This window comes from Odontesthes bonariensis, chromosome 22 (assembly GCF_027942865.1).
Source record: "Odontesthes bonariensis isolate fOdoBon6 chromosome 22, fOdoBon6.hap1, whole genome shotgun sequence".
Classification (NCBI taxonomy): Eukaryota; Metazoa; Chordata; class Actinopteri; order Atheriniformes; family Atherinopsidae; genus Odontesthes; species Odontesthes bonariensis.
Window position 1 is genome coordinate 18,886,232 of NC_134527.1, and position 24,129 is coordinate 18,910,360.

A 24,129-nucleotide genomic window follows, 5' to 3' on the forward strand; every position below is an offset into this window, starting at 1 on the left:
CTGGTAATATATAAAGAAATGAGAGGACAGAACTGTATATGTAAACTTTTTGTGGGTCCAGGGGATGTGTGTATGCAGCAGGTGCACCAAGACCCAACCAGTCACAGGGGATCAAACCCAAATCTGAGATTTTAAGGACATGTATACAGCACATCAAATGAAAGGATGTCAGGACAGGAGTCAGACACATGCTGTGAGGAGTTAAAAGTTCATGTTCAGTCAGTCTCAAAGCTAAATCGTAATTAACACTATTTTCTCTTTATGAGGGATATGGATGCTAATTCAGCTGTGCAGGAACAGGCCTGCTCCTCCTTTTCTTCTGAGGTGGACTTGTAGCCCTCTTCATGTAAAGAGTAATCATGTCCTGCAGGCATATTAACTTGTAGCCAATGTGGAAATTCAAAAAGATCATTTTTACATTTTCTGTTATTAAGTCAGAATGGTCACAAATGGTCACAGATTACTGCTCAATGTTTGTAGGTTTATATTAAATACTATATATTCAATATATATAATACACAGTATATAGCCTAATATGTAAGTACCACAAGTTCCGGACTGGAGGACCCAGTAATGAAGGGGCGGGCTGACAGCTCAGGCGGCCCCGCCCCGGCACTGATCCCATTGGTGGATCTGGGTGCCAGAGATGGAGGGGTCCTGCTCGTGGGGATCTAGTGATTGGTCGCTCGGCTTATTGTGTGCAGACTGCGCAGCCTGTCCGTTTGAATGTGCAGGAGAGTAGACTGGAGGGGGATCACTTCCATGGACCATCTGTCTCGCTGGCTGTACTCACAACAAAGAAGGACCCAGGATGGTGTTAGTCCATGTTGGATATCTGGTTCTCCCCGTCTTCGGCTCAGTTAGAAATAGAGGTATGACTAGCTCTACGTTCTCTTGTCCTTACCCTAACACATTTTCTCGGCGTTTCTCCCGTATTTATTAAATGTCCGCGGATGATGTAAACAGAGCTGACACCTGCTAGCTAAAAGGCGACGCAGCGCAACAGCGAGCGATGGACACAGCATTAGCCGTCTTGCTAGCTTCAGCGTCGCGTTAGATTAGCTCAGCCGAAACCGTTAAATCGCACTTAAGTGAGACCGATGTCATTTAATGTCCAAAGAGTCATGAAAACCTTGTTTAAGGTTGTTTCGGGGCCTGTTAATCGCACCGAACGACTGTAGCTGTCAAATGGCAGCCTTGCTTTTGTTTTATTCTCAGTGGTTAACGCGGTCCTGTCTCTGTTTATCTGCGCTGTGTTTACGTGCGTTTGCGTTCATTTTTGCCGTCGCCGCTTGCTGTTATTTTCTTAAAAGTAAAGTAATACTTGGTGAGCCTCAGCTAGAAATGTACTCAAATCTGTTTGAATTTAACATGAATTGGCAAACGGGTGTACAAAACCAAAAACTGCAGTGTGACAGGCTGTTTTCTTCTTTGTCTGCATGGAGCATGTTGGATTTCCTGCGGGTCTTTTTGTGTGTGTCTTTTTTAAAAAAATTTTTATTTAAATTCAATTTAGTTAGTTTCAATCAGTGTGTTTCCCCTTTTCAGACTATAATGGCTTTCATCTTGATAGCAGTATCAAAAATTAGCTGTGAATTGCTGGCATTTCTCCAAAACCCTAAAAGAAACCCTCAAATTTCGCTCCAGGTGCTCTTCTAGAGAAAATGTGAACAGCTTAAAAGGCGTCGAATTGGGCATAACAATACCAACATCACCCTCAACTGCATCAGGCTAGCTGTGCTGATCATATAATAATAATAGTAGTGGTAATTTGACTTGCATTGTTAAATCTACATGCAGTAGCACCAATGATTTCATTGTGCTTTTATTTGTGTTCTTTTTTCCTGTTCCATAGTATCGAGGCTGGCTCCACATTCCGCATTTCTCAGACCTTTGTCCCCCTCCATTGTGTAGCTAACGATCATCTGCTGCTGTCTGCCGTAGCCTCTGCCTGTTCTCTGCATCTAGCTGTATTGTGAACCCCTTCTTCCTCATTTCCTCTTTCCATCTGAAGACGACATTGGCATTAAAACCGAGTTCCCACTCATACCGTATCCTTCTGTGTAACAGACTAAAGAATAACACTTTCTGTAGAAAACAGTTTGTCTTTATTTAAACTGTCATGTTGCTCTTTAGTGAATAACCCATTGTAGCATTAGACTTTACTACAGACTGTCATTGTGATTCTCCCATTCAGTGTGGATAGACTACATTCTGCTGTAAAATTTCTGTAAACTGGATACATTTTGACCCTCCTGGATTCGATTATAGCCATGCTTGATCGAACTGTATGATTGCTGTCTCCATCCCCTATTTGGAAAGGTGCATTGTATCAGCTTTCGCTTTAATATTACCATTATCAGTAACCCTGTAATCCTAACATTCACCAATTCCCGTGGTACTGAAATCACAGCTTTTGTGATTTTATTTTCACCTTTAATGATCCACTGTGCCTGTTATATTGGCATCCAAACAGCTGGCCATAATCCTATCCGTGTGCCAAAACCAAGCTTCCCCGTTAACTGAATTGATTTCTCAATAAACTGGTGAGACGCTGTTCTAAGTCATTTTGCCATTTTGAAAGTAAGCCACGATCGTGCACAGCTCCCTCTCAAATCTTTCCTCCAGTACCTCCAGAATGCTATCCATTTTACAGGGATGTGTATATCCTGCACTGCTGTAGAAGTCCTTTTAGAATCAAAATGTCTTTTATTCTTTGGTTGTGGTTTTCTACCTTATGTTCTTTGTATTAGAACCTAATGCATGGTCATTTTATACTTTTGTTTTTCCACATTGAACAGCAGATTCCAATGTAATCTTTGTGTAGAGATGTCCCTGCTGTACTGAAATGTGCTGTAAGCATACACATCTACTCATTGGATGCTGCTTCTGTTCTGTTAACCCTACAGAGAGCATGGTCAGGCCTTGCCTTCGGTCTTTATTTGCATGGTATTATTATGGTTATATAGGATATATTACTCTTATTATTATTACTATTATCACACAGTGCCACACTAATATTTTCCAATAAAGACTAGTTCTCTTCCTAACCTTCAGTGTGCTTTTTGCTGATTTCCATGTGTTCCCTACCTCCTCCCTCCACACTGTGCTGTCACTAAGACGGTCCCCTCACTCTATATGTGCTCTCATTTTTCAGCTTTCTTTGACAGAGTCTCCTCAAGTTGCTGGTCTGCTTATTTTGGACTAAGGGCAGCTATATCTTTTACCCATTAAAACACGACGCAGTACATTAATATTTCCTGTTATTTGCTGTCATTCCCTCTAATCCATTCACTATAAAACAAAACACTACCTCCCTTGCATCCACTCATTGGTGTTCATTGGTGTTGAGTTAACATAGGAATCACTGGTAGTGGGGAAAAGTCACTTTAAAAAAAATATATATATATTTTAATTTCTGCATTCATGTTGAGGTGAATTTCCTGTGAAATGAGGAAGTTGTTTGCCGGTGGAACAGTATTTGTCTGCAAATTAAATGATACAGGTAAAAAAAAACTAAGACACATGATATCAAAATTGCCATTTATGGAAAAACCAGCAAATTAAAGGTGGTATGAACAGTACGTTGATTTAATTATCTGAGGGAATATTATGATCTTACCCAGTAACCCTTCAAGGCATTGATTGACCTTTCAAACCATAACGTCCTTTGAGGGTCACCCTTCACTCCTCGTGAACAAACCGTGGGCTGCATGCTTCTGTAAATTGTGTTTCTACGCAGTGTTTTATTAAAAAGATAAAAGGTCTAGTTGGAGTCTCGTTGCAGGAATCATTGATGGAGCTTTGAAGCTGGGCTTCACAATGGTAACAAGTAAATAAAGACTGGCAGTTTCGGTTTAATCTCAGTTGAGTTAATGAAATATGAATCTGTGCCAAAGGGGAAAAAAAAAAAGTAAACAGTCAGGCTTTCATTAAATCCACTTTTCCTCATTTGAATATCCAAACAAGATGCACGATAAAGCTGTAATCCAATCTACGTAGTTCACCTTTTAAAAATATGTTTATTTATAACATGTCCGTCGTGTAGCGCACCTCTCACCCCATGACACCGGAGACTGAAGCCCTGTGACCCTGCAAAGGATAAAGCAGGAATAGAAAATTGATGCAAGACCTTTTATCTGTAAACTGACATGAGGAAATGCATGTGACAGAGGCTGTATATAGAAATGTGAATCAAACGGTTAAGACAGCTGACCTATGAACCTATGATTGGGAAGCCACACTCTGGTGCAGTAATAAAGACTTTCACAAGTCACAACTAAAGAGCGCCTCGAGTAAAACTGAATCTACCTTTTTAGGAGTTTATTTACCACTCAAAATCTTGCTGAAAAGAATTATTTCAATATGAAACGGTTATTACCGCAGTAATGTCTTTGGTGCAGCTGCTTTAATGTCAGCAAAATGGAGTTGTGGTGAAAATATAGAGATGTCTTTGCCAAGCTGAGGATGAATCCACCTTTAATAACAGTATGATCACAAAATGTTTGTGTTTTATTTTTGGGGAACCATCTGATGTCGTAATACTTATTAACCGTGCGAAGGAGGAAATCAGATGGTGTGACAGACAGCCAGGTAACTTGATACAAAACAAGAAAAATACCTATTTTTCCTTTTACTTATGGTTAAACTGTTCCTACAAAGCCATCTTTCTGAAGCAGAATCAGTCCAAATCCGTGCGTTTTGACTCCAGCAATAGTTCTACATACCATTAATGACTGGTCAACACTTTCTAAAGGAAGTTTTTATAAATTCAACATACAATTTGGATTTCAAACAAGACCCTTAAAGTTACCGCATAAGTTTTCCGCACATCTTCATAATAACGTTTTGAGTTTGACTTCCTTCATACAACCGGGCAAAAGCCCTTCTTCTCCATTGTGCTCGTTGGTTTTCCTGGGCTTAGGACACACCCGCTCATGGTGTCGTCATGATTCCTGTTCACATCTGACTGACGCCTGGTTGCCACTGGGAAGCAACAGTTTTTAGGTTTGGAGCCAACCTCCTTTTAACTGAAACGCTGTTTGATTTTTGTTTTCCGAACGAGTCCCGCACTGTTTCCCTGCATGCAGACGATTTTATTAGAGGATCCACCACTTAAGTTTCCTCATGAAAATACGTGCAGCCTGTTTGCATAGCACAACCGCTGGAAACAAAGAGACAGCCTGACCCGCCTAAGAACTTATATAAACTGCAATAATGATCATTTTGTAAACCGAAGTGTAAAAATCTTGAAGTTGAGGGGAGACCATGTATGAGGCTATTGTCTGCGAAACTGTCATCTATCATTGTTACACTTCAGATTTTCTATGGGTGCAACAAGCAACAGGTCTACCTCATCAAGCTCTTCTTGGTAATTGGCGGAACAGACCTTAGCACATTTATAAATAAACTCCTCAGCAACAAAACAGAAGGCTGCTGCTAGCAGTTTTGTCATGTGAGAGTAAATGCATGCATTGTCAAGTCGTGTATTATCCATAATTAAGCCCAATCGGACGCCCATTACAAGTGTGGAGAAGGTCTTGGATTAATTAGTGTTTTTAACATTAAGTAATATAATATTTATTAAGAGACTCGGAGGTCACAGTTTTTGTATATAACCTGTATTTTAATTACCCAATGTTCATATTAGGTTCTCCTTCTTCATTTTAAACATTTAAATGTGCTGTCCACCTTCAATCATGAAACAGCAGTAAAAGCTTCTTGAAGTGTGAAGTTATGAATAATCGTCACATTTAGATGCAAACATTTCTAAGCATAAACTCAGAAATGTAAAGGGTTAAAGTTTGAATCTGGCTGCTGTCTGACGTCAAAAATTTGAGCCTTACATCTGTTCAAAATGTCTGAAATAGTCAGAGTTATTCATGTGGGGATAGAAAAGGAGTCCCTGAGATGCAGTCTTGTGTGCTCGGCACATTTCTCCAACAACTACAGCAGCAGATTTTTAAATAACTCAGCAGCTGTAATGCATATGTTCCTCTCCAGTGGCCGGGCTGGTTCTGAAGCAACCCTGTCTTTATTTATCCACTTCACATAAGTTAGGTCAGCTGGCAAGTTTTTAATGTAAGCAGGTTTTCAGTCCAGCTTCTGCCTGGGAGCATGTTGGTCAGTGAAATATTGGCAGTTGGGGTGATGATAATGTGTCACATGACGAATGGAAGATCGCTGGACAGGCACAGAACAGGATTAAGTTAGAGGCGAGGTGTGATTTGTGAAGCTGCAGTGATGGAAGCTGGTGGCGGTGAGGGAGGATCCATGTCAGACTGCTGCAGTCGCAGGTGGGCGGGGCCTCTGGGCTGTCATTCACGCAGGGAGACCATGCCGCAGCCACACCATGGGGGAGGGGATGCCTGTGCAGCAGCTCATGGCCAAGGAGAAGTGGATTGCGTGTATGTGTGTGCAGATGGGTGGGAGTCTGTTCTGCACCAATCAGGCCTATTCTGTCTGTTAAGTCGAAGCAGAGATGTCACAGCAACGTCAGAGGAGTTGGTGCCGGCAGCTCTGCAGTATGTGAAATATTAATGTCAGCAGTTAAAGCTGTGGAAAAATTCAGAGGCAAATAATTATATATTTAAAATAAACTTCGCACAGATTCCAGCCCTATCAGGTCACAGGCTTCATACAAAACTTTAACCAATCCAAACCACCACACTGCCATTTCTGCTCTACTTCCTCAGCCAAATGTCGTTTTCAGTTTGCTCATGGCTCTCTGGGTTCACTGGCTTCTTATGTCCCAAGGCTACATGCAATGAAGCACAACCATGCAAATCTGTCAGCAATGATGAAAGGAACAGTTTGACATTTTGGGAACCATGCTTATTTGTTCTGCTTATTTGATTTGTGCCACTTTTTTTTTCCCATCTCTGAATGTAAGGTGAGAAATAGAAACGGCTTAGCTAAACACAAAGACTGAACAAAACTAACCGAATAAGCCTGACTTCACCTCTAAATCTCACAAATTATTAAGCTATTGTCTTGTTTGTTTAGCCTATTAAGACGTCGTAAAATTAATATTTACCATTTGATTTAAAGTAATGCCTAATTGGAGTCTCATCTGCTTTTGCAATTTTCCTTTTCTATCGATGAAACAAATTAGATTGTGTTGATTGGCAGAATATTCATCGACAGATCACTGAACCAGGTTCAGAATAAAAAGAAGAAGTGATGTAACTAAAAATACGATATGAAAAGAAAACAACAGTATAGATGCAAAGTTACAACATAAAACAAAGTCACAGTTTTTCAGAATCTTATCTGTTATTTTGATCATTTTGTAAGGTTGCATGAGTATAAATGGCTGAATTGATTAATATAGTAGCAAAATGTGACATGAACCTACGACACGAAGACACATAAAGTTGCATCAAAGAGATGTAAAAGAAATTTGAAATGAAAACAATCACAAAGTGATGCAAAAAAGGCCATAGTGATCATCAAATGTTCTCACTGAGATGCAAAATGACCACAAAGTGACCAACATTAAACAAAAAAAATGTCCACAAAGAGGTGGAAACTGATGCAAAACATTTGCAAGACACAGCAGGACACAGAAAAACAAACAAAATCTGTGTGTTTTGTCATTATTTTACGTGTTTTATACTGCATGTCTTGATCCTTAGTAGAGCCATTTTTCTGTGCCATATGTCCATGATTGTTTCCAGTGTTTGTGTCAAACTAACCTGCAGGTTGTAACAATGCTCACATCACTTTCCTTCTCTAGCTACTGTATAATCATATTATACACAATGTTGAGCAATTGCTCTTGATAAATGAACTAAATATTTAGATGCACTTGCGTGTGAGGGATGTTTTCTACCTCACATGACATCTATTACGCCACAGATCAACTAATAAGCACATCCTCCCTCTTGCTCACATTAGGTATACTGTGTCACTCCTTATTACCACTAAGCTGATTAGCACCACCTGATTGAGCTTGAAATAGTTAAAATCACTTTAATGGACTCCACTTATTCGTGTTGGCCATGCAACGACGCAGTATATTGCCGTGCAGAAAGCATCCTCCAGACGCTGCTGGTCCACAAGGCTCGAGGGCTGTCATGGAATGGAAGGCTAAGTAGCAATTCTTTGTCTCCACCTCACCTTCCCTCCAGCCCTCATTTCTCTGCACTGAGAGTAACTTGTATTGATTGTGTTGAGCAAGTCAACACTGAGGTGATTTAGTGGTGCGTTCATACAACTTCATGTCTTCTCAGTGTCTGATATGAAGGGCAGGAGAGGGTAAAAACTGAAGCACTTAATCTGTTGAGCAAACTCTGTCTCTCGTGGTGCCTCACTGTTATCATACTCTTGATGAGAAATATTCAGTTGAACGTTCTTTAAAAAAGCTCACATATCGTAGAGCCAAAAGTTAACTAGCGGTGGACTGCTAATGAGCACTGGTGCCATATCTGTTTCTGGAAACTCCCCAGGCTGTTAGTGAGGATATGTCTTTCTTGATGGCAAGTCAAGAGACAGCCCGTTGGATCTGGATGTTGCTCCACAGTGGTCAGAGTATCTGTGTTCTGTCTGTTGTGTCTTTTCACCTCCTGTTAGGTTTATCTGGCTTATCTGGCCCAGTAGTGACCTTCTACCTTTATTTCCAGGAGCGCACTTCAGCAGGCATCAGCACAGCCATGCTACCTCCTGCCGACACTTTCACCTGGGCGCTCCTCAGGCACCCATCTCAGCCGAGTTCGCTCTCGGACACGCCAGCCAGCCCCCGCAGACGGGCCTGGCAGCCCACCTGCCCCCCACACACCACCCAACCCTCACTGCCCTGCCCGCACCCCCTCAGTTTCAGGATGTGCCGGGGCCTTCATTCCTACCTCAGGCCTTACACCAGCAATACCTCATCCAGCAGCAGCTCCTTGAAGCACAGCACCGCAGGATTCTCCCACACTCGAGGTAGAAATGATTCCACGTACAAATACGGATAGACACACATGAAACAAAACTAAACACTTTGTCTTTATGTAATTGCAGAAGAACCCAGGAGCGCATTCCCCTGAACCCACACCGACTGCGTTCAGGTTATGAGTACTCACCTCCCCTCCATGTTCCCCAGCCAATGACACAGCAGCCACGGTATCTGGCCGAAGGCACCGACTGGTGAGTCTCTGTCTGAGATTAATGAGGAAATTATCCTGCCTGTATGTCTCCGCACCCACTGGTCAGTCTTTCACACTGTAATAATCCTGTTTGTTGTCACATGCCTGTCTTTCTTCAGGGATCTCAGTGTAGACGCTGGCCTTCCTCATCAGTACCAGCTCCAGCAGCTTCCGCAGCACTATCAGCACTACCTGGCCTCTCCTCGAATGCACCACTTTCCCAGGAACACGTCGTCCGCACAAGTGGTACTTTCTTTTATTCTGTTGTATCTGTGCAGAAACAAACTCCTCTTTTAGGTGTGTGGTTTTCTGTTGATACCTTGATACACACATTAAGTATAATGTACAGTGGCCCCAAGGGGCAAAAAAGACAACCAATTAAAGACATAACAATAACGAGAAAAGCAAAACTGAAACACAAAATTGTATAAAACCCAAAAACAATCGGAGAAGACGAGGAGCACAACATTTTATGAAATGCAACCAAACACTCACACACACAGGAAGAGGAAGTGAACCCAGGATTAACACTGCTAAAATATGCTATTTTTTTTCTTTTGTTGTTTTACCAGGTTGTCCATGAAATCAGAAACTACCCATACCCCCAGCTCCATCTGTTGGCGCTGCAAAGTCTGAATCCTTCGAGGCATGCCACCGCTGTGCGAGAAAGTTACGAGGTAAACCTGTCTGGACTTATGTTTAATAAACTTCCTTCTCCTGTGACACTGTGCCATTTCACTAGCATTCAACTCTGCTCAAGGTATTTTTTAGTAGCTCTCAAGCTTTGAGTTTGTTGAAATTGAATGTGGACATCTGGTTTTTGAGTACTTGTTTCTTGACTTTGAAAATAAAAATGAACAAAAGCAATCTTAATATTATGTCAGTTTAAACTGTTCTGTTTTTAGTGCCATTCAACTGAGCATCACTTTTTTATACAGGAGCTGTTGCAGCTGGAGGACCGGCTGGGGAGTGTCAGCAGAGGAGCTGTTCAGACAACTATAGAGAGATTCACCTTTCCTCACAAATATAAGAAGGTATGTCTGATTCCATGGCAGCCTGTTAGACAGAAACGTTGGTTCATAGTGATAAATGTTGTAGTTTCACAATAAAGACTCAAAAATTGCACAGTTACCACATTTTCTTGATTCAATACAAAGCAGCTTTAGTTTCTGTCGATATGTCAACATCACAGTATGTGTTACAACATCGTGAAATGTACTTTTCACATCTCACTGGTGCTCATTTGGCCACACATGCATATAGGGATGAAGGGGGGGGGGGGGTAATGGTGCTAATCAATGGACCCTGTAAGAAATTGCTAATTTGAGATTTATCCAGCATAATTCTTTTTCCACCCCACCGCTGCTTGTGATCACTTACTTTTCTAATGCATTGTCATCCCCAAATAATTAGGGTTAGGTGTTAAAAGTACATGGTTAAAGTTAGAATTGATGCACATGGCTAGGTTTGGATCATACAAAAATCGAAATGTTCATGGCAAAAGGATTTTACTACTAACAGCTACTAACAGCTCAGGGATATGTTCCCATTAATTTACAACTATGGATTATAACACTATGTCTCGGGCATGTGAACAAACATATTACACATTGTCTGGTGAGTCTGGGCTGATGGCAACCATGAGAGCTACACACAAACACAAGAAATAGAACATTTTCAGATTTGACTTTTTGACTCTACTTTTGGTCTCTGTGTCATCTTACCTGCCAACAGAGAAAGCCATTGCAGTTGAAGATTGGGGAGGAAGAGGAAACGGATGTAGATGAGAAGTGTACTATCTGTTTGTCCATGTTGGAGGACGGAGAGGACGTCAGGTGAGAAACAGCCCCAAAAACCACCAAATATCTTTATGTTCTTTATGTTCCCCTCAGTTGGTCAGCTCTGCTTTGCTTGAATAATCCAAAACTTGTAGCCAATTAGTGACAACTTTAGCAATTAGCACATGGTACCTTAGATGACCAAGTGCCAAAGTAACTGTTCGATTTGTTTTCAGAGGAATATATATGTTCTTTGGGCAGCTATTAGGTAACTAGAAGATAGCTCTGGACATTACTGGTCATGGCCAAGAAATATGGTGCTTCTCAATGTCAAGGATGCTTCCTTGGAACGATGGGTTAATAATGGAACAGTCCAAACAAGCGGGCAAGAAAACGTGGTCATTTATCAATTGAGGAAAATGCTCAAAGATTAAATTTCTGTCATATATGAACCCTTGCTTTCGAAATCTGGTGTGAACACGACATGCAGCAGAAACTGAAGCTGCAAACTACTGATCAGTGCTGCACATACGCTTGGAGGAATTTTATCTCTTTCTTCTGCACCGAAAAAAAAAATGCAACACACTGCAGAACAGTAACTTTATCCTTCTTTAACCATCCTTTCATAGAAAAAGCTTGTGCCTAAGGGTCAAGCCTGATCCACTTGCTGTAGAGATGTATTTCATGGATAGATTTCCAAACATTTTCCTTTAGATTTAAAATGTATGAATTATTTGTGTCACCTTCAATGGAAGGTTGTTGTGGTCCAGATTAAGAAAAACAGGCTCAAATCATAGAATTACTAAAAGGTTTTATGGATGGAATACAGTTTTATTGCAGTGTTTCTCTTTCTCTTAACACAATGCTTCTCATTTAAACCGAAAACTTCTATTTTGGCTTCATTCATTCACAGAATATTTTTCCAACAGCCTTTTTCCAAGAGCCAACTGCAGATGGACAGCAGTGCTTTTCTCCTTGCAGTCCTGGCATGTGCACCATTGCTATTCAGTGTTCTTCTAATTTACGACTCAATAACATTAGTCAACATGAGAGATGCTTTAGTTGCTTAGGAGTTAGTCTTTGGGTTATTTTGTGATGCTGCAAACTATTACACACTTCGTTCTTTGAGTGATTTTTGCTGGTCAACCACTGCTGGTGAGAGTAACGTTGGTTTTTAATTTCCTTCATTTGTACATTTGATGAACTGAGGATTTGGGGAGCCCAGTCTCTTCAGCGATTGTTTTGCAACCAAAATGTTATGAGGATTCCTTTTTTCGTGATCCCATATACTTACTTTACACCTCATTTTTATGTCCCCTTCAAATCAAGTGCTATTTCTAGAGAATCACAAACTTTGTTGTATCATTTGTCTTAGTGTTTTGTCTGTGTTGTTTAATCTCCATTTTCTTCTGTGACTTAAGTGGAAATCACAATATTTTTGGTCATATTTATTCAGAAGTATGTCAAATTCAGTTTCTCAAACTTTGAAGCACAGCAGTGAGTATATTTCCCAAAGCGTGGATCTGTTCCTTGAATCATTGTGCACATTGGCGTGAATGCGAATTTCAAATCAAGTTGGGCAGGGAATTTTAGGAACTGCACTCTGGGATGAAGAAAGAGGGGCGGGTGACAGGGTATGGAGCCTCAGCTGTCTAAGAGCCTGTGGGACTGATGACTCAACAGAAGTCACCTCTACGTGCCCGAATGAACAAAATGAACTCCCCCTCCCCCCTGTGTCAGAAGTTCTTAACAAGCACTTAACTGTATGATCTGAGAGAGTCACGCATGCCAATGAATGAGTGACCCCATGTTCTTCTGTTTCTCTGTCCTCTAGGAGATTGCCCTGCATGCACCTCTTCCACCAGGGCTGTGTGGACCAATGGCTGGCCACCAGCAGGAAGTGTCCGATCTGTCGAGTTGACATCGAAACACAGCTGAACCCTGACAGCTGATGAGATTCGACTCCTTGTGATTTAACCACCACTCGTGTGGTTCTCTTTTTTCTTCCACCCCGGCTTGCCGGCCCTCCCCCCCTGCCCCCCCTTCCCACTTCTTGTTGGGTGCTTTGCCAAATGTCTCCAGACTTCATGTGACATCACAACCCTTCTGACTCACGCTTTACTGAGCCAAGCCAGGACTGCACGAGAGGCCGCAAAGGACTCTCTTTAAATAGAAGCACATCCCTCTGGAAGCAAAAGACACGCAAACACACACACATACACACACACACACACACACTCATGTACACAGGGTTAACTTGTAGCTTGCTGGTTGTAAGTGGGGTGTTGTTGCTGTTGTGGTGTTGTACTATAGGTAGCCACGGGTTGTGTAGCATGTCCTCAAAGCCATGACTTAATGTCCTGACAGTGGAAAAACATAATCCCACACTGAGCTGGCTGCTTTTCTCTCTTTTCTCTGCCTCTTTCTATATACACACATATAAATGAATATATATATATTTCTCTCTTTTCAAACATTCAATCAAATTAATATCCTGCCACAGGAGAAGGCTTAACAGAAACTAAATGCTCTGAGGTTATGTTTACCTAAAGATCATTTGTGATCATAGTAGAGTAGCAGTGATTAATAAGCAATGTCTGGTGCACTGTTGCCTTCTTAGGGCCAAGCACCAGCTAGCTTAGTGTTTTGATCCAATCATACAGCTTTGACATTTTGCAATACAGGTGTACTTACCTTGGGTTGGTGTCATGCGAGTAGTTCTCTTTCGTTGTGGAAACAAAACCCGGTGATTGAGTCATTTTGTGTTTGAAAATTAAAGATAGGTAAAACGTTTTTTTTTTTTGTTTTGTTTTTTTACCAAAATGCATTTTGTTGCAGTGTAGCTTGAATCTGCACACATGTTTCGTGTGTGTGCTCTGCCCTGCTGCGTGTGACTTCAAGAATGTGTCTAACAAACATGTGGATGTTGATCATGCAAATGTGAGTGTGCTTCAGGAGATTTAGACTCATTGTAGGTAAACAGCATGGTCACTGGAGTGCTTGCATAACACAAAGCCAAAAAAAGTTTAAAAAAAAAAATGAAAAAGAGGGGATAGAAAAAAGAAGGAAGCTCATCATGCACTGCAGAACGAGGTGGGAGGATTTAGCTGACCTTGTACCTGCAGTTTCATCTGGCGCAGGGCCAGTGGCAGAACAGAGTGAACTAAAAATGCATGTTTCCTTGTTGACTTGGGCTGCCAGATTTGGTAGCATTACTTCAGTTTAAAATGGTACAGACTGTGCATGACTTTGCTAATCTGAGCTCTGACTATCTTCTCAATACTAACAAACAGACAAAAAAAGTCAGCGGTTGCTTTCCCCTGACTCGTAGCGTGTTCATCCTGTCCTCTTCAGTGGAAACGATGGGATCCTCTTGATGTTTACCTTATTGCCTAATAAGAAAGCACATGTGACAATAGTTAGAGCAACAAGTTTTTCCTTGGTATTGCATTCGCATTGGTTTATATTTAGGTATAGATTCATGCAGTGTTTCAGCTGGGAGAGGAGCTTTTGCGTATTGATCTTGTGTATTTGTGTGACAGACCTCCCCTCGTGGTTGCTATGCTGGTTGCTATGCTGTACTGCTAGAACATGTAGAACGTGATGCGACGGAGGCAGCCTCCCTCTCACAGTGCACACAGACATGAGACGACACAACAGAAGGGAAATATTCAGGCTGTTAAAGCGAGTCGACTCCTTCACTCACTCGCCACCACCACTTTCTTTTCTTTTCTTTTTTATCATTTAGTTCCACAGAGCTGTGTGTGTAAGGATGCCTTTAGGACCCTCACTGTCCTATGCACTGTGATAGTAAAGGATAAGAATTTCTGATTACTTCTCCCTGTCTTGTGCACTGCCAGTGTTGACACTGCCTCCTCCTGTAGTGGAGTCATCTGTGATGAAGTTTTCATAGTTTACACAGGGTGTTGTCAGTTGAGATGCCTTAAGTATTTAACAATCATAATTTATTACTAACTGTAGATATCGTGGGTATGTATTTAATTTTATATAGTTTTTTGGGAGCAACTGAATCATAATTTATTTATTTAGAAATAACACAAAATGCTATGAAAAAAAAAAAACAATTACCTCATTTTTGCATTGTTTTAAATGGGAATGCTTTGCATGCAGATGTACTTTTTGAACACTAAAAGGAAAAACAAGGTTAGCCCTGCTGTTTGATCGCTACCAGCTGGCCGTGCGATGTTTACTGTCCAAGACTGAGCTACAAAGCCTGCTCTCCGATTCTATCTCTCATGTGGTGCTGTGGATCTTAGTTACATTCCATTCAATGCAATTTCTCTGATCCCCCATGCTGTGATGTAGTGGAAAAACTGCAATGAAGTGAACTGGTCTTTAATTTATTACTTATTCTTTTTGTTTTGCACTCACCTGTTTAAATATGGGAACCCTCTCACTGGCAAAAAAAAAAGGTAGTTTAGATGATTTAACTGGCTTTTATTCTTTATACTCTGCTTCTCTCAGCTCACTGTGGGTCTTAATGAAGCATGTTCCTTCACTTTTGTATCTTTCTTTGATTTCCGACTCTCTGGTGGTGCGTCTCTTCAGTTCTTTTTCCAAAATAGTTTGTGGACATGAGCATAACAAGTGCCTCACTGTAAGTGTTAGGAGATGTTTCCCTTATACTCAAACCACTAACAACAGTCAATTCCTAAAGCCACCATGCCTTTTTGGTTGCATAATTAATCAAAGGAACGAGACACGCAGGAGCCAAGACAACAGTTGACAAGTGAAAGCCATTCTACTCCAAATTTCAAAGTCAAACTGTTCAAAACAGCTGCTTGTTTGTTAGTGATGCATCACATATTTTGGAAATAGTTCTGACTATGAAGAGGCACGTTTCACTGTGTGCTTTTCAAACACTACAGTAATCGTTCTTCAGTTGATTTCTCCTCTACCTTCCATCTCTGTTCGATTTTACCGTCCGTCCCTCCTACTCTATTTCCTCTCACGGTCCAAAAGGAAGACAAGGAATATAAAGCACAACTTTTTCTAAAAATGCATGTTTTCTCAGGTTCCAGTGTATTCGCAATGGTTTAATAATATATGGTGAACACACACACACGAACACACACACGCACATATATATGTATATATATATGTGTATATGTGTGTGCGTGTGTGTGTGTGTATATATATATATATCTACAGTACATATACAAAGAATATAAATGATAAAAAAAAAAAGAAATACATTTCGTTGCTGCTTGAATCTGAAAAACAAAACTGAAGAGAAAATATGCCAAAAAGTGCCAGTGAAAGGGCTGCCAACATTCTTGTATGAAATCTGCTGTTTAGCTGTGACTGCGCAATGTTTTTCAATATAGGATATTTTATCTGAAAATAGAACTATTTATCATTAATATTAAAGCAATAGCGCATTAATGGTGATGAGTGTGTTGATGAAGAAATGAGTGAGCATATAATGGGTAAACGTTAGATTCCCATTTGGTGGAATTTTGTACTTTATTTATTATTCCTACTAATAATAATGATCACAAAAGTTGCATTGCTAAACCCAAACTTTTTTTTTTTTATTTTGATTTTATTCCATGGCTTGTATATTATCCTTTTTTATGTGCTCTTTTTGTAATAAACTGGATTAAATGCAAACGTTCTTGTTTTTTGTGTGTTATTTTTGTTTTAGGTATCCTCAAAAAAAAAAAATCACCCAAGCTAAATTGAAAATGTAACTCTCCAACACTTAAAGCAACACCAGAGAAGATTGTGGACCTCAAAACTGCATTAGATTTAATTAAATACTATCAGATATTAGACTATTAGATACTTCAGTTCAAATGTTTATGGACAAGAATGAATATCAGATTTTCGTACAAGCTGGAGAGCTCAGGAAAAGACAGGACAGATGCAGAACTGGCTTTGTAATAGTCAATCAACTCACTTGTTCTGTGTTGGGTCCTGTCTGGTTTGCTTGGATCTTTCAGGAAAGGTGAGGCTTTATAATCAAGAAAAGATGAAAGATAATGTCTCCCTTTGTCCTGTGCAGATTGAGAATCAAAGGGGATTTGAAGCAGTATTTTATGTCTACAATAAAACCGCTGAAACACGTTTACATATGCCAGACTTTTACTTTAGGGCTCTGTGTCAGGGCAAAAGGGAGAGAGAGATTGAAATGTACATTACAAGGTTATTGTTAGCCTCACAAATGAAATTTTATGTAGTCACCTCAGTTCCATTTCAGACTATGCAGCTGAGTCTCACGTTAAAATGTTTTTTCTTTCTTTCTTTATCTTGTGCTAAAGTCTTGAAACTTTGCAGTCTTTCAAAAAGGTTCATTGGTAAACTGCAGGGGTCCGTTTCACAAAGCAGGTTCAACCAACTCTGAGTCTATTCCTGATCTCAGTTGATCTGAGATTCTGAGATAGAAAACCCTGAGTTTTCGGTTTGAGTGAGGTTAATCAACTCTGAGTAGGTTCACCTTGAGTTTAGCGCGTGCACCACAACTTTAAAAAGCCAGCATCAATGGAGCCCCGATTCGACGAGTCACCTTGGCAACGGGGAAGAGGAGGGGCTACGTTTTTCACCAACCTCGAATTGGAAATCTTAATGCGCTTATACGGCGAGTTTCAATACGTTTTTAGAAATAAGTGCAACACCGCTGCAGCAGCAAAAGTGTAAGTTTAAATGTAGTCCTTTGCAATCACAATAATATTACAGGGAAACTGATTGAACGGTAGCCCATTCATTTATTTCATTTAGGTGCAATCCCGCGGGGGAGAAGCGCACTTGGCACCAGTTTAAGATGAAATATAAAAACATTGTTCAAACAGGTGAGACCTCGGCATGGAGGCTCATTTTGATCATGTTTTACACTGTAAAATAAATATTAAGTGGCTATTTGACTGTGCAGTTATTTTATTCCCAACATAATGCTGTTTTCACACACATAAACTATGTCTTCTCATCTATATCATGTTCTGTTAAATAATTAAGCCTAATTAAACTAACACAGACTTCTACTGAGCCAACAGAAAGAAGGCAGATGCCCGTAAAACGGGTGGTGGCCAGCACCGCCACCTCTAACGGGAGGCCAGTGGCTGAGGGAGTCCGTCCCCAAGAAACGAGTGCCTTTATAAAATATAATAGGCCTATATATATTTTTTTTATGCCTATTCATTCAAATATTTATTTGTCTTTTATGTCTTTTTTTTCTTTTGTCCCAACAAAATTCTGATGGTGCCGCTCAAAAAGATAATTGTCTGTAACTGCAAAAATCTATGCGCGGTCTGATAACCATCTCTGACGAATATTTATTTCTCTGCGCAGTAATGCTGCTCCTTCATCCACGGGATCGTTGTCAAAAGGACATGCTATGTTCGTGAAAAAGTCGCCTCCTACTGTGCCTAATGGACTTCTAGAAGTAGAAGAATCGCTCTGCTGACTGAATGAATGAGGAAATCAAATGGCGTGTGTGGCTGAAAGAGGGCGGAGACAGAAAGAAACTCGGGGTTTCTTGAATAAAACCTGGTCACAACCAGGTTAGGTTCAGAGAGTCTGTTACTACGGTAACTGACCGAGAGGTTAAGTTACCTCTCTTTGTGAAACAGGCTAGAGTTACCCCTCTTTCTCGGGGTTGAGTTACCTCCCTTTGTGAAACGGAAAACTCAGAGTTTCCCTCATTTCAGGGTTAACCTACTCAGAGTTTTCACTAAACCTGCTACGTGAAACGGACCTCAGTACATGGCACTGTGTATATACAATGCAAGTTATCTTACACATGTATTGATTCTACACATATGCCGTATTCAAATGCTACAAAAGTGTAAATCAGAACAAACAAACAGTATCACAGGAAAAATATAAGATTTCCATTATTATTACTATATTACTTATTATTAGCGTTGTCGTTGTTATTTGTTTTGCTTTTGTGTGAGTGTGTTCATCCTTGGTATCACAGTATATATAATTATGTAGTCTTTTTCTTGTTAAGTCTTGTAATATTAATATTAATATTCCAATAGGAAAGAAGTAAAAATGCATGCTTCATATCTATTTTGGCTCTGAAAAAAACATTTGAAATATGTTTTTGTCCCTTGTCTATGAAGTTCAGATTAAAAAGTCCACTGGATGTGTCAGTAACATTATTTTGGTGAAAATACAAACCGTAAATACTTGACATATAATCTTCCTATGATTTTGCAGAGGGGTTGACTGAAGATCCAATCCACACACTCTTGGTCGCTCTACGGCTAAATGCTCCCCCAGCTGGTCGCTAAATCAGTCTGCCTTGTGGCATTTAGTGCTGGACAAACTGTTTACAGTGTTTTAATTAGGACCGATTCTCTAAAACAGCTGTTTGATGCTGGTGACCATGAACAAAAGCAGATAAAAGATGCCCATTTTCTCCTGCAGAAAATCATTTGTGGGTTATACTGAGACATTTTTCACGTTAAACATAATCTCTTGATCTGTTGTGTTTAAAATGAAGGCTTTACAATTTGCATGAACCTACAAGTGAGTGTTACAAAAGAGTTTAATCTTTTACAAAACATCTGTTATTACAAAACAATGGGGCAAACCATCCCTGACTCCTGGAATTTTAAAAAAAAAAGGCACTTTTCTTTTTCCTGACCAAAGAAGACATTGTCACTATTGACCATTATATATTAATAGGTTCATATTTTTGAAAACTACAAATGTACAAAATCTCTATCATTACCTGAGATTTAACAGTTGCAAGAAGCAGAATCTCTTTGGTCATTATTTTCAAAAAACGCAGTTCCTTTTGCACTTATCAGAAATGGTTTAATCATCAGTATTTTGGGTAGAGGACCCTGGCAATCTGTCCATCTGCCCTCTCAATGTCCAACCACTTCCCACAGAGAAAGATGGTGGTGACACCATTGGCTAGGTTGGTGACTTCCACCCGATCCAGCAGCCAGCCTGGGCTGAGGCCGGAGTTGTCATGCTCCACTTTAACTCTCTGCAGCTCCCCCATATCCAGCATTTCCAACAAAAAGCGGTCCGTCTGCTCACGTTCAAAAAGGTTGCGAAACTTCTGCCGCAGTTGCCGACGACCTGAATCTCCATTGGAGCCATGGACAGTAATGAAAACATTGGCATCTGTTCCTGCTCCCTTCTCGTCACCTGTGATGACGATGATCTCATACTTGACGGGCACCAGGCTGCGAGCTTTGCTGGCAAAGCTCTCGATGGTCTTTGTGCACTCAATAGTCAGGAAATCATCCCTCTTTGGAGAAAGCGGGATGAGGGCTTTACAGCTGAAGATGTACCTAAACAGACAAGGAAGAATAAAGCTTTTAACTGGAAATGCCAACATGCATATGACCATGGTGGAAATAACGAATGACTGCTGTGGGCTGCTACTGAGCTGTAGCCAGTGTCTTTACTTGTTTCCGAGTTCTCTTTCAGTCACAACAACCTCCTCCACATGCCAGAAAGCCTCTCCTTTTACTTTCTTTCCATCCTTGGGTGTGTGGCCCAGGCAAATGCCGGCAATATCTCCCAGGTTCTTGGATGAAAACTCGAACCTGTCAACATTACCCCTGAAAAAAGAAGGATGTAGACATGTTTGACTGAGCTGTTCTTCTCAAAAACTGGCACACACATAGTTGAAATTCATGTTACTGCCAGTTTGCTTTGTGTCAGAATAAATCTTCAGCGGGGTGCTGTAATATTATAATAAATGGGTTAAAATAAATGGCTGCAGTGGATTCAAGTTCTTGCTGCTGGTGGGATTGTCATTAAATGTAAAAGGAAAACTGGAGTGAGCGCAGGAACATTTCTTTTTATAGCTTTATAATGCAAACACGTTGAAGCTGATTGAATTAATTTAGCAGAAAGCACCTACCGCAGGAACCTCTTCTTCTTTGAGGTGTTTTCCAGAACAAATTCTTTTGATCTGCCCTTCCTCCCTTCAAGCACAATCCATGCATTCTCTTTGGTTTCAGCGTCAGCCGTGTCTGCGGTTGTGGTACAAATTTCATATTCTTTAAGAGAGAAAACACAGACACGGTTAAAGCAAGTTGTCTAATTTTTCTTTAAACAGCAACTGCATCAGTTCCAGTGAAAATACATAAAAACACATGAAGATACTTTTGCACAAATGGAATCTACTGATGTTGGAGGGTGGCCTTACTTGTCTTCTCATTGAGGTCTAAGTAGTCATTGTTAGCACAGGCTAGCTCCCTCATTATCTGTCCATCGTCATCATTCTTAGCCAGCCAACGGTCACAAGGGAAACGAAATGTTTTGTCCAAAATCTCATCTTTAACATCAATGTGCTCCAAGTGCCAACCTGGAGCAGGACCTGGATCACAAAGCAAAAAAGATAAAGTGAAAATGAGATGATCTTTTGAAAGAAGCAAAGATGGGCAGAGGTTTGTCAATCTGCAAAAAGCTGGGTTTAAAAACTGTGGAGCAATTTCAGAAAAATGTCAACGAGAAATTGCGAGGAGGTTTATTTCCAATGAGTCTTTACAGTTAGGACTGACAGGGGAAAAAAACTATTGGAGGAAAAAACAAAGAGAGCTCGACTTCAATTTCTGGGAATATAGCATCTATATATAATATGATATGTAATATCTGGGATTGTGCCCGTCAGTCATGTGAGTTTATTCTTTACCAGCTGAAAACCGAAAACCGCTTATGAGTCACATCATTTTAATCTTTCCCAGGTCAGATGCAGTTTACAAGCCTGTTTCCATTCATCTTAATGTGCAACAAATCCTCTTTGAAACAGGCAAAAACAACCTGTGTTTCAGTTTTTAATTTCCTCTCACCTTTCCTTAAATCTCCTTTAAGTTAGGAAATGGAATCATTTAGGTCATTACATCAAAGGATTTTAAAGCAATTTTTCAAATGGTAAAATGCATTTAGTAAGGGTACAGTCTTTCTCTCTTTTTGTACTCCCTGGTATACTGCCACAGACTAACAGAGGTTCACAATGAGACTCCTACTGAGAGGCTGCTTAAGATGCAGCACAGACCAGATATTTGCTAACGTCTGTTTACCCACCTGCTCCTCTTCAATACAAGATTGTATTTGAAGAAAAACTGTATGTGTAGCTTATCTAAATCTGCTAACAGTGTTATCTTTCACCAATCCTCAGCCAAGCTCATTCTGGTTTCAGTGTTACATGTGAAGCCTCTGCCCACTGTATGTAAATGTCTGAGGCTGTGAAGTATTAGATTTTTACTCATATTTTCCATTTTCTTCTTTAAAAAAAAAAAAAAAATATATATATATATATATATATATATACAGTATATTTCCTTATTCATCTATTACCCCCCCCTGAGCTGGGTCCTTAAAAGAGCCTTTATTAAACAAATCCAGGAATCTTGTGCCAATGAGGTATTTCTAGGCTGCAGCTCCACAAAGACAGAAAGACTTAAAGTTTCACCAAAATCAGCCAAGAAATGACCCAGACGTCTCCTCCAGGCGCCAGACTAATCAACCGGTTACCAAATCTTAAGTTGCCCAGCCTAAATTGTGTTTTGGGAATTTCGCTTCTATTACACTTTTCAAAATGTCAAATTTTAATTTACTCAAGACAAAGAGTGACTGTTTATATGGGCAGCTGACCTGTGTTGTCGTGCCAGACTCGCACTTTGGAGAGGTCTCCCAGGCTGAGGATATCAGAGAAGCGAAATGTGTCCACCTGCTTGCGCTCAAACTTGTTAGACTTGCTGCATTCTTTCAGCGCCAGTGTCCCAGAGTCTCCGTTCTCTCCAAAAATGACGATCCACACATTAGCATCGGTGCCTGCCACTGAGAAGACAAAAGAAGGTCACCCATTTATATAATGTGTTTTCTCTTGTTTCGATCTTCTTGAAATAGACTGGATTGAACCCAAAAATCTTTGAGTGTGTTGGTAACAAGTTTTAAAGCCCTCGTACTCTTTTTCCTATTTGCAGGACATTTCAGATATGGGCAGTACAGAGAAAATAAATACAATGGCAGATGAGGGGAGAGTTCACTTAAAATGTGCCTGGGCTGTATCATTTCATTAGAGTATGGTAAATACTTAGTGAATGTATATAGGGCGATCTTGAGCACAAACCTCAGTCTGAAACTGTCTGCATTTTAAATGTGTGTCTATACAAGAGAGACGATATTTACCAGTCCTGTGGTGTTAAAAAGAAACAGTGGCATTGGAAATATTACTGATACTTTTAAAGTAGCTTTTAAGAATTGTATTCTATTTTGATTCTTATTTTGAAATTTCACAAACACTCATATAAACTCATGTGCATACTTGAAATTGAATGCCTCTTCAGAGAATACGTGGAAAACCCCGAGATCTCAAGGGACACCATCACGGCATACACAGCATGGCATTTTCAATGTCATTTGTATTCATGTGCTTGTACACGTGGGTGTCCATAAGCCAGGCTGAATTCTTCCCAGAGCCTTAGCAGTGATGCCAGACTGCATCTTAGCTTCGATTGACTGCCAGAGGCAAGAAGCAGCCCTTTGAAGTCGGTTAAGACTTCTAACCACGCTATCGCATTGATCGCCAGCATAAGTGAGCTATAGAAAATACTGCATGGAAAGAAGATGGTGCAAGAGAGTGGAGGGCTTCTAAAGAGGATTTCTTTCATTTCCACGTGGGAGTCAAATATGTATGATTCCACCTTTCCCCCCCCTGGGGGGGGAAACTAAAACCTCTGCACATGGACAGGTCAAATGAGGACAAGAAATAAGATGAACTGACTCAGTGGTGAGCTATAGAAGGGCATTCAAAGTGCATAAAGACAGACATTTAGTCATTTGTCTCTACAAGGTAATAGGCACTGATTTGCTATGGGGGGTTCACTGATCAGAAGTTGGCTTATATAAAGCCACTGACAAATGGGTCCCCTTTGAATGTGTGAAAACAAATAGACAACACACTTGAAAGAAATGTCTCTGATGACTGCAGAGCCCTTCAGGATCTCCCCAGGAAGAGCTGGATGATGTTGACAATGAAAGAGCATGTCTGAGAAGCTCTGCTCAGTCTAAGCACCCCTGGACTCGACCTGGCTCTGACCCTGAGATGAAAAGCTGGATGGATGACAGCAGGTCTGATAAGCAGACCTGAAATGGCCTCATCTGCTGACTGCCTTTGAACCTTTTAGTTTCTTTGCTTCACAAGCCTCGTCCAAATGTTAACATGAAAGTTGTTCCCCATAGAGTCCTCAACATTTCATCCATTATTTGATTAAACGCAGCCCTTC

At 40.5% G+C, this 24,129-nt stretch overlaps 2 protein-coding genes across 3 annotated transcripts in view; one reads left to right on the plus strand and one right to left on the minus strand.

Moving 5' to 3' along the window:
- Window positions 1–718: 718 nt before the first annotated feature.
- Window positions 719–16,540, plus strand: ark2ca (arkadia (RNF111) C-terminal like ring finger ubiquitin ligase 2Ca). Of its 2 annotated transcripts, none has more exons than XM_075455281.1 (8): window positions 719–872; window positions 8,625–8,925; window positions 9,004–9,129; window positions 9,248–9,374; window positions 9,701–9,805; window positions 10,067–10,162; window positions 10,863–10,963; window positions 12,741–16,540. In XM_075455281.1, the coding sequence occupies exons 1-8, from the start codon at window positions 812–814 to the stop codon at window positions 12,856–12,858; spliced, it is 1,035 nt and encodes a 344-aa protein (XP_075311396.1). In that variant the 5' UTR covers window positions 719–811; the 3' UTR covers window positions 12,859–16,540. The 2 variants fall into 2 exon arrangements, with proteins under 2 accessions (XP_075311396.1, XP_075311395.1); XM_075455280.1 differs by lacking the exon at window positions 719–872 and adding an exon at window positions 1,924–4,593.
- Window positions 16,541–19,447: 2,907 nt separating this feature from the next.
- loxhd1a (lipoxygenase homology PLAT domains 1a) overlaps window positions 19,448–24,129 on the minus strand; it is a 36,022-nt gene continuing 31,340 nt past the window's right edge. Inside the window, exons 37-41 of the mRNA XM_075456063.1 lie at window positions 22,496–22,681; window positions 21,048–21,218; window positions 20,760–20,898; window positions 20,299–20,454; window positions 19,448–20,181 (exon numbers count right to left, since the gene is read on the minus strand). Of these exons, the coding sequence (XP_075312178.1) occupies window positions 19,701–20,181; window positions 20,299–20,454; window positions 20,760–20,898; window positions 21,048–21,218; window positions 22,496–22,681 (1,133 nt within the window). The 3' untranslated portion in view covers window positions 19,448–19,700. The remainder of the gene's footprint in view (window positions 20,182–20,298; window positions 20,455–20,759; window positions 20,899–21,047; window positions 21,219–22,495; window positions 22,682–24,129) is intronic.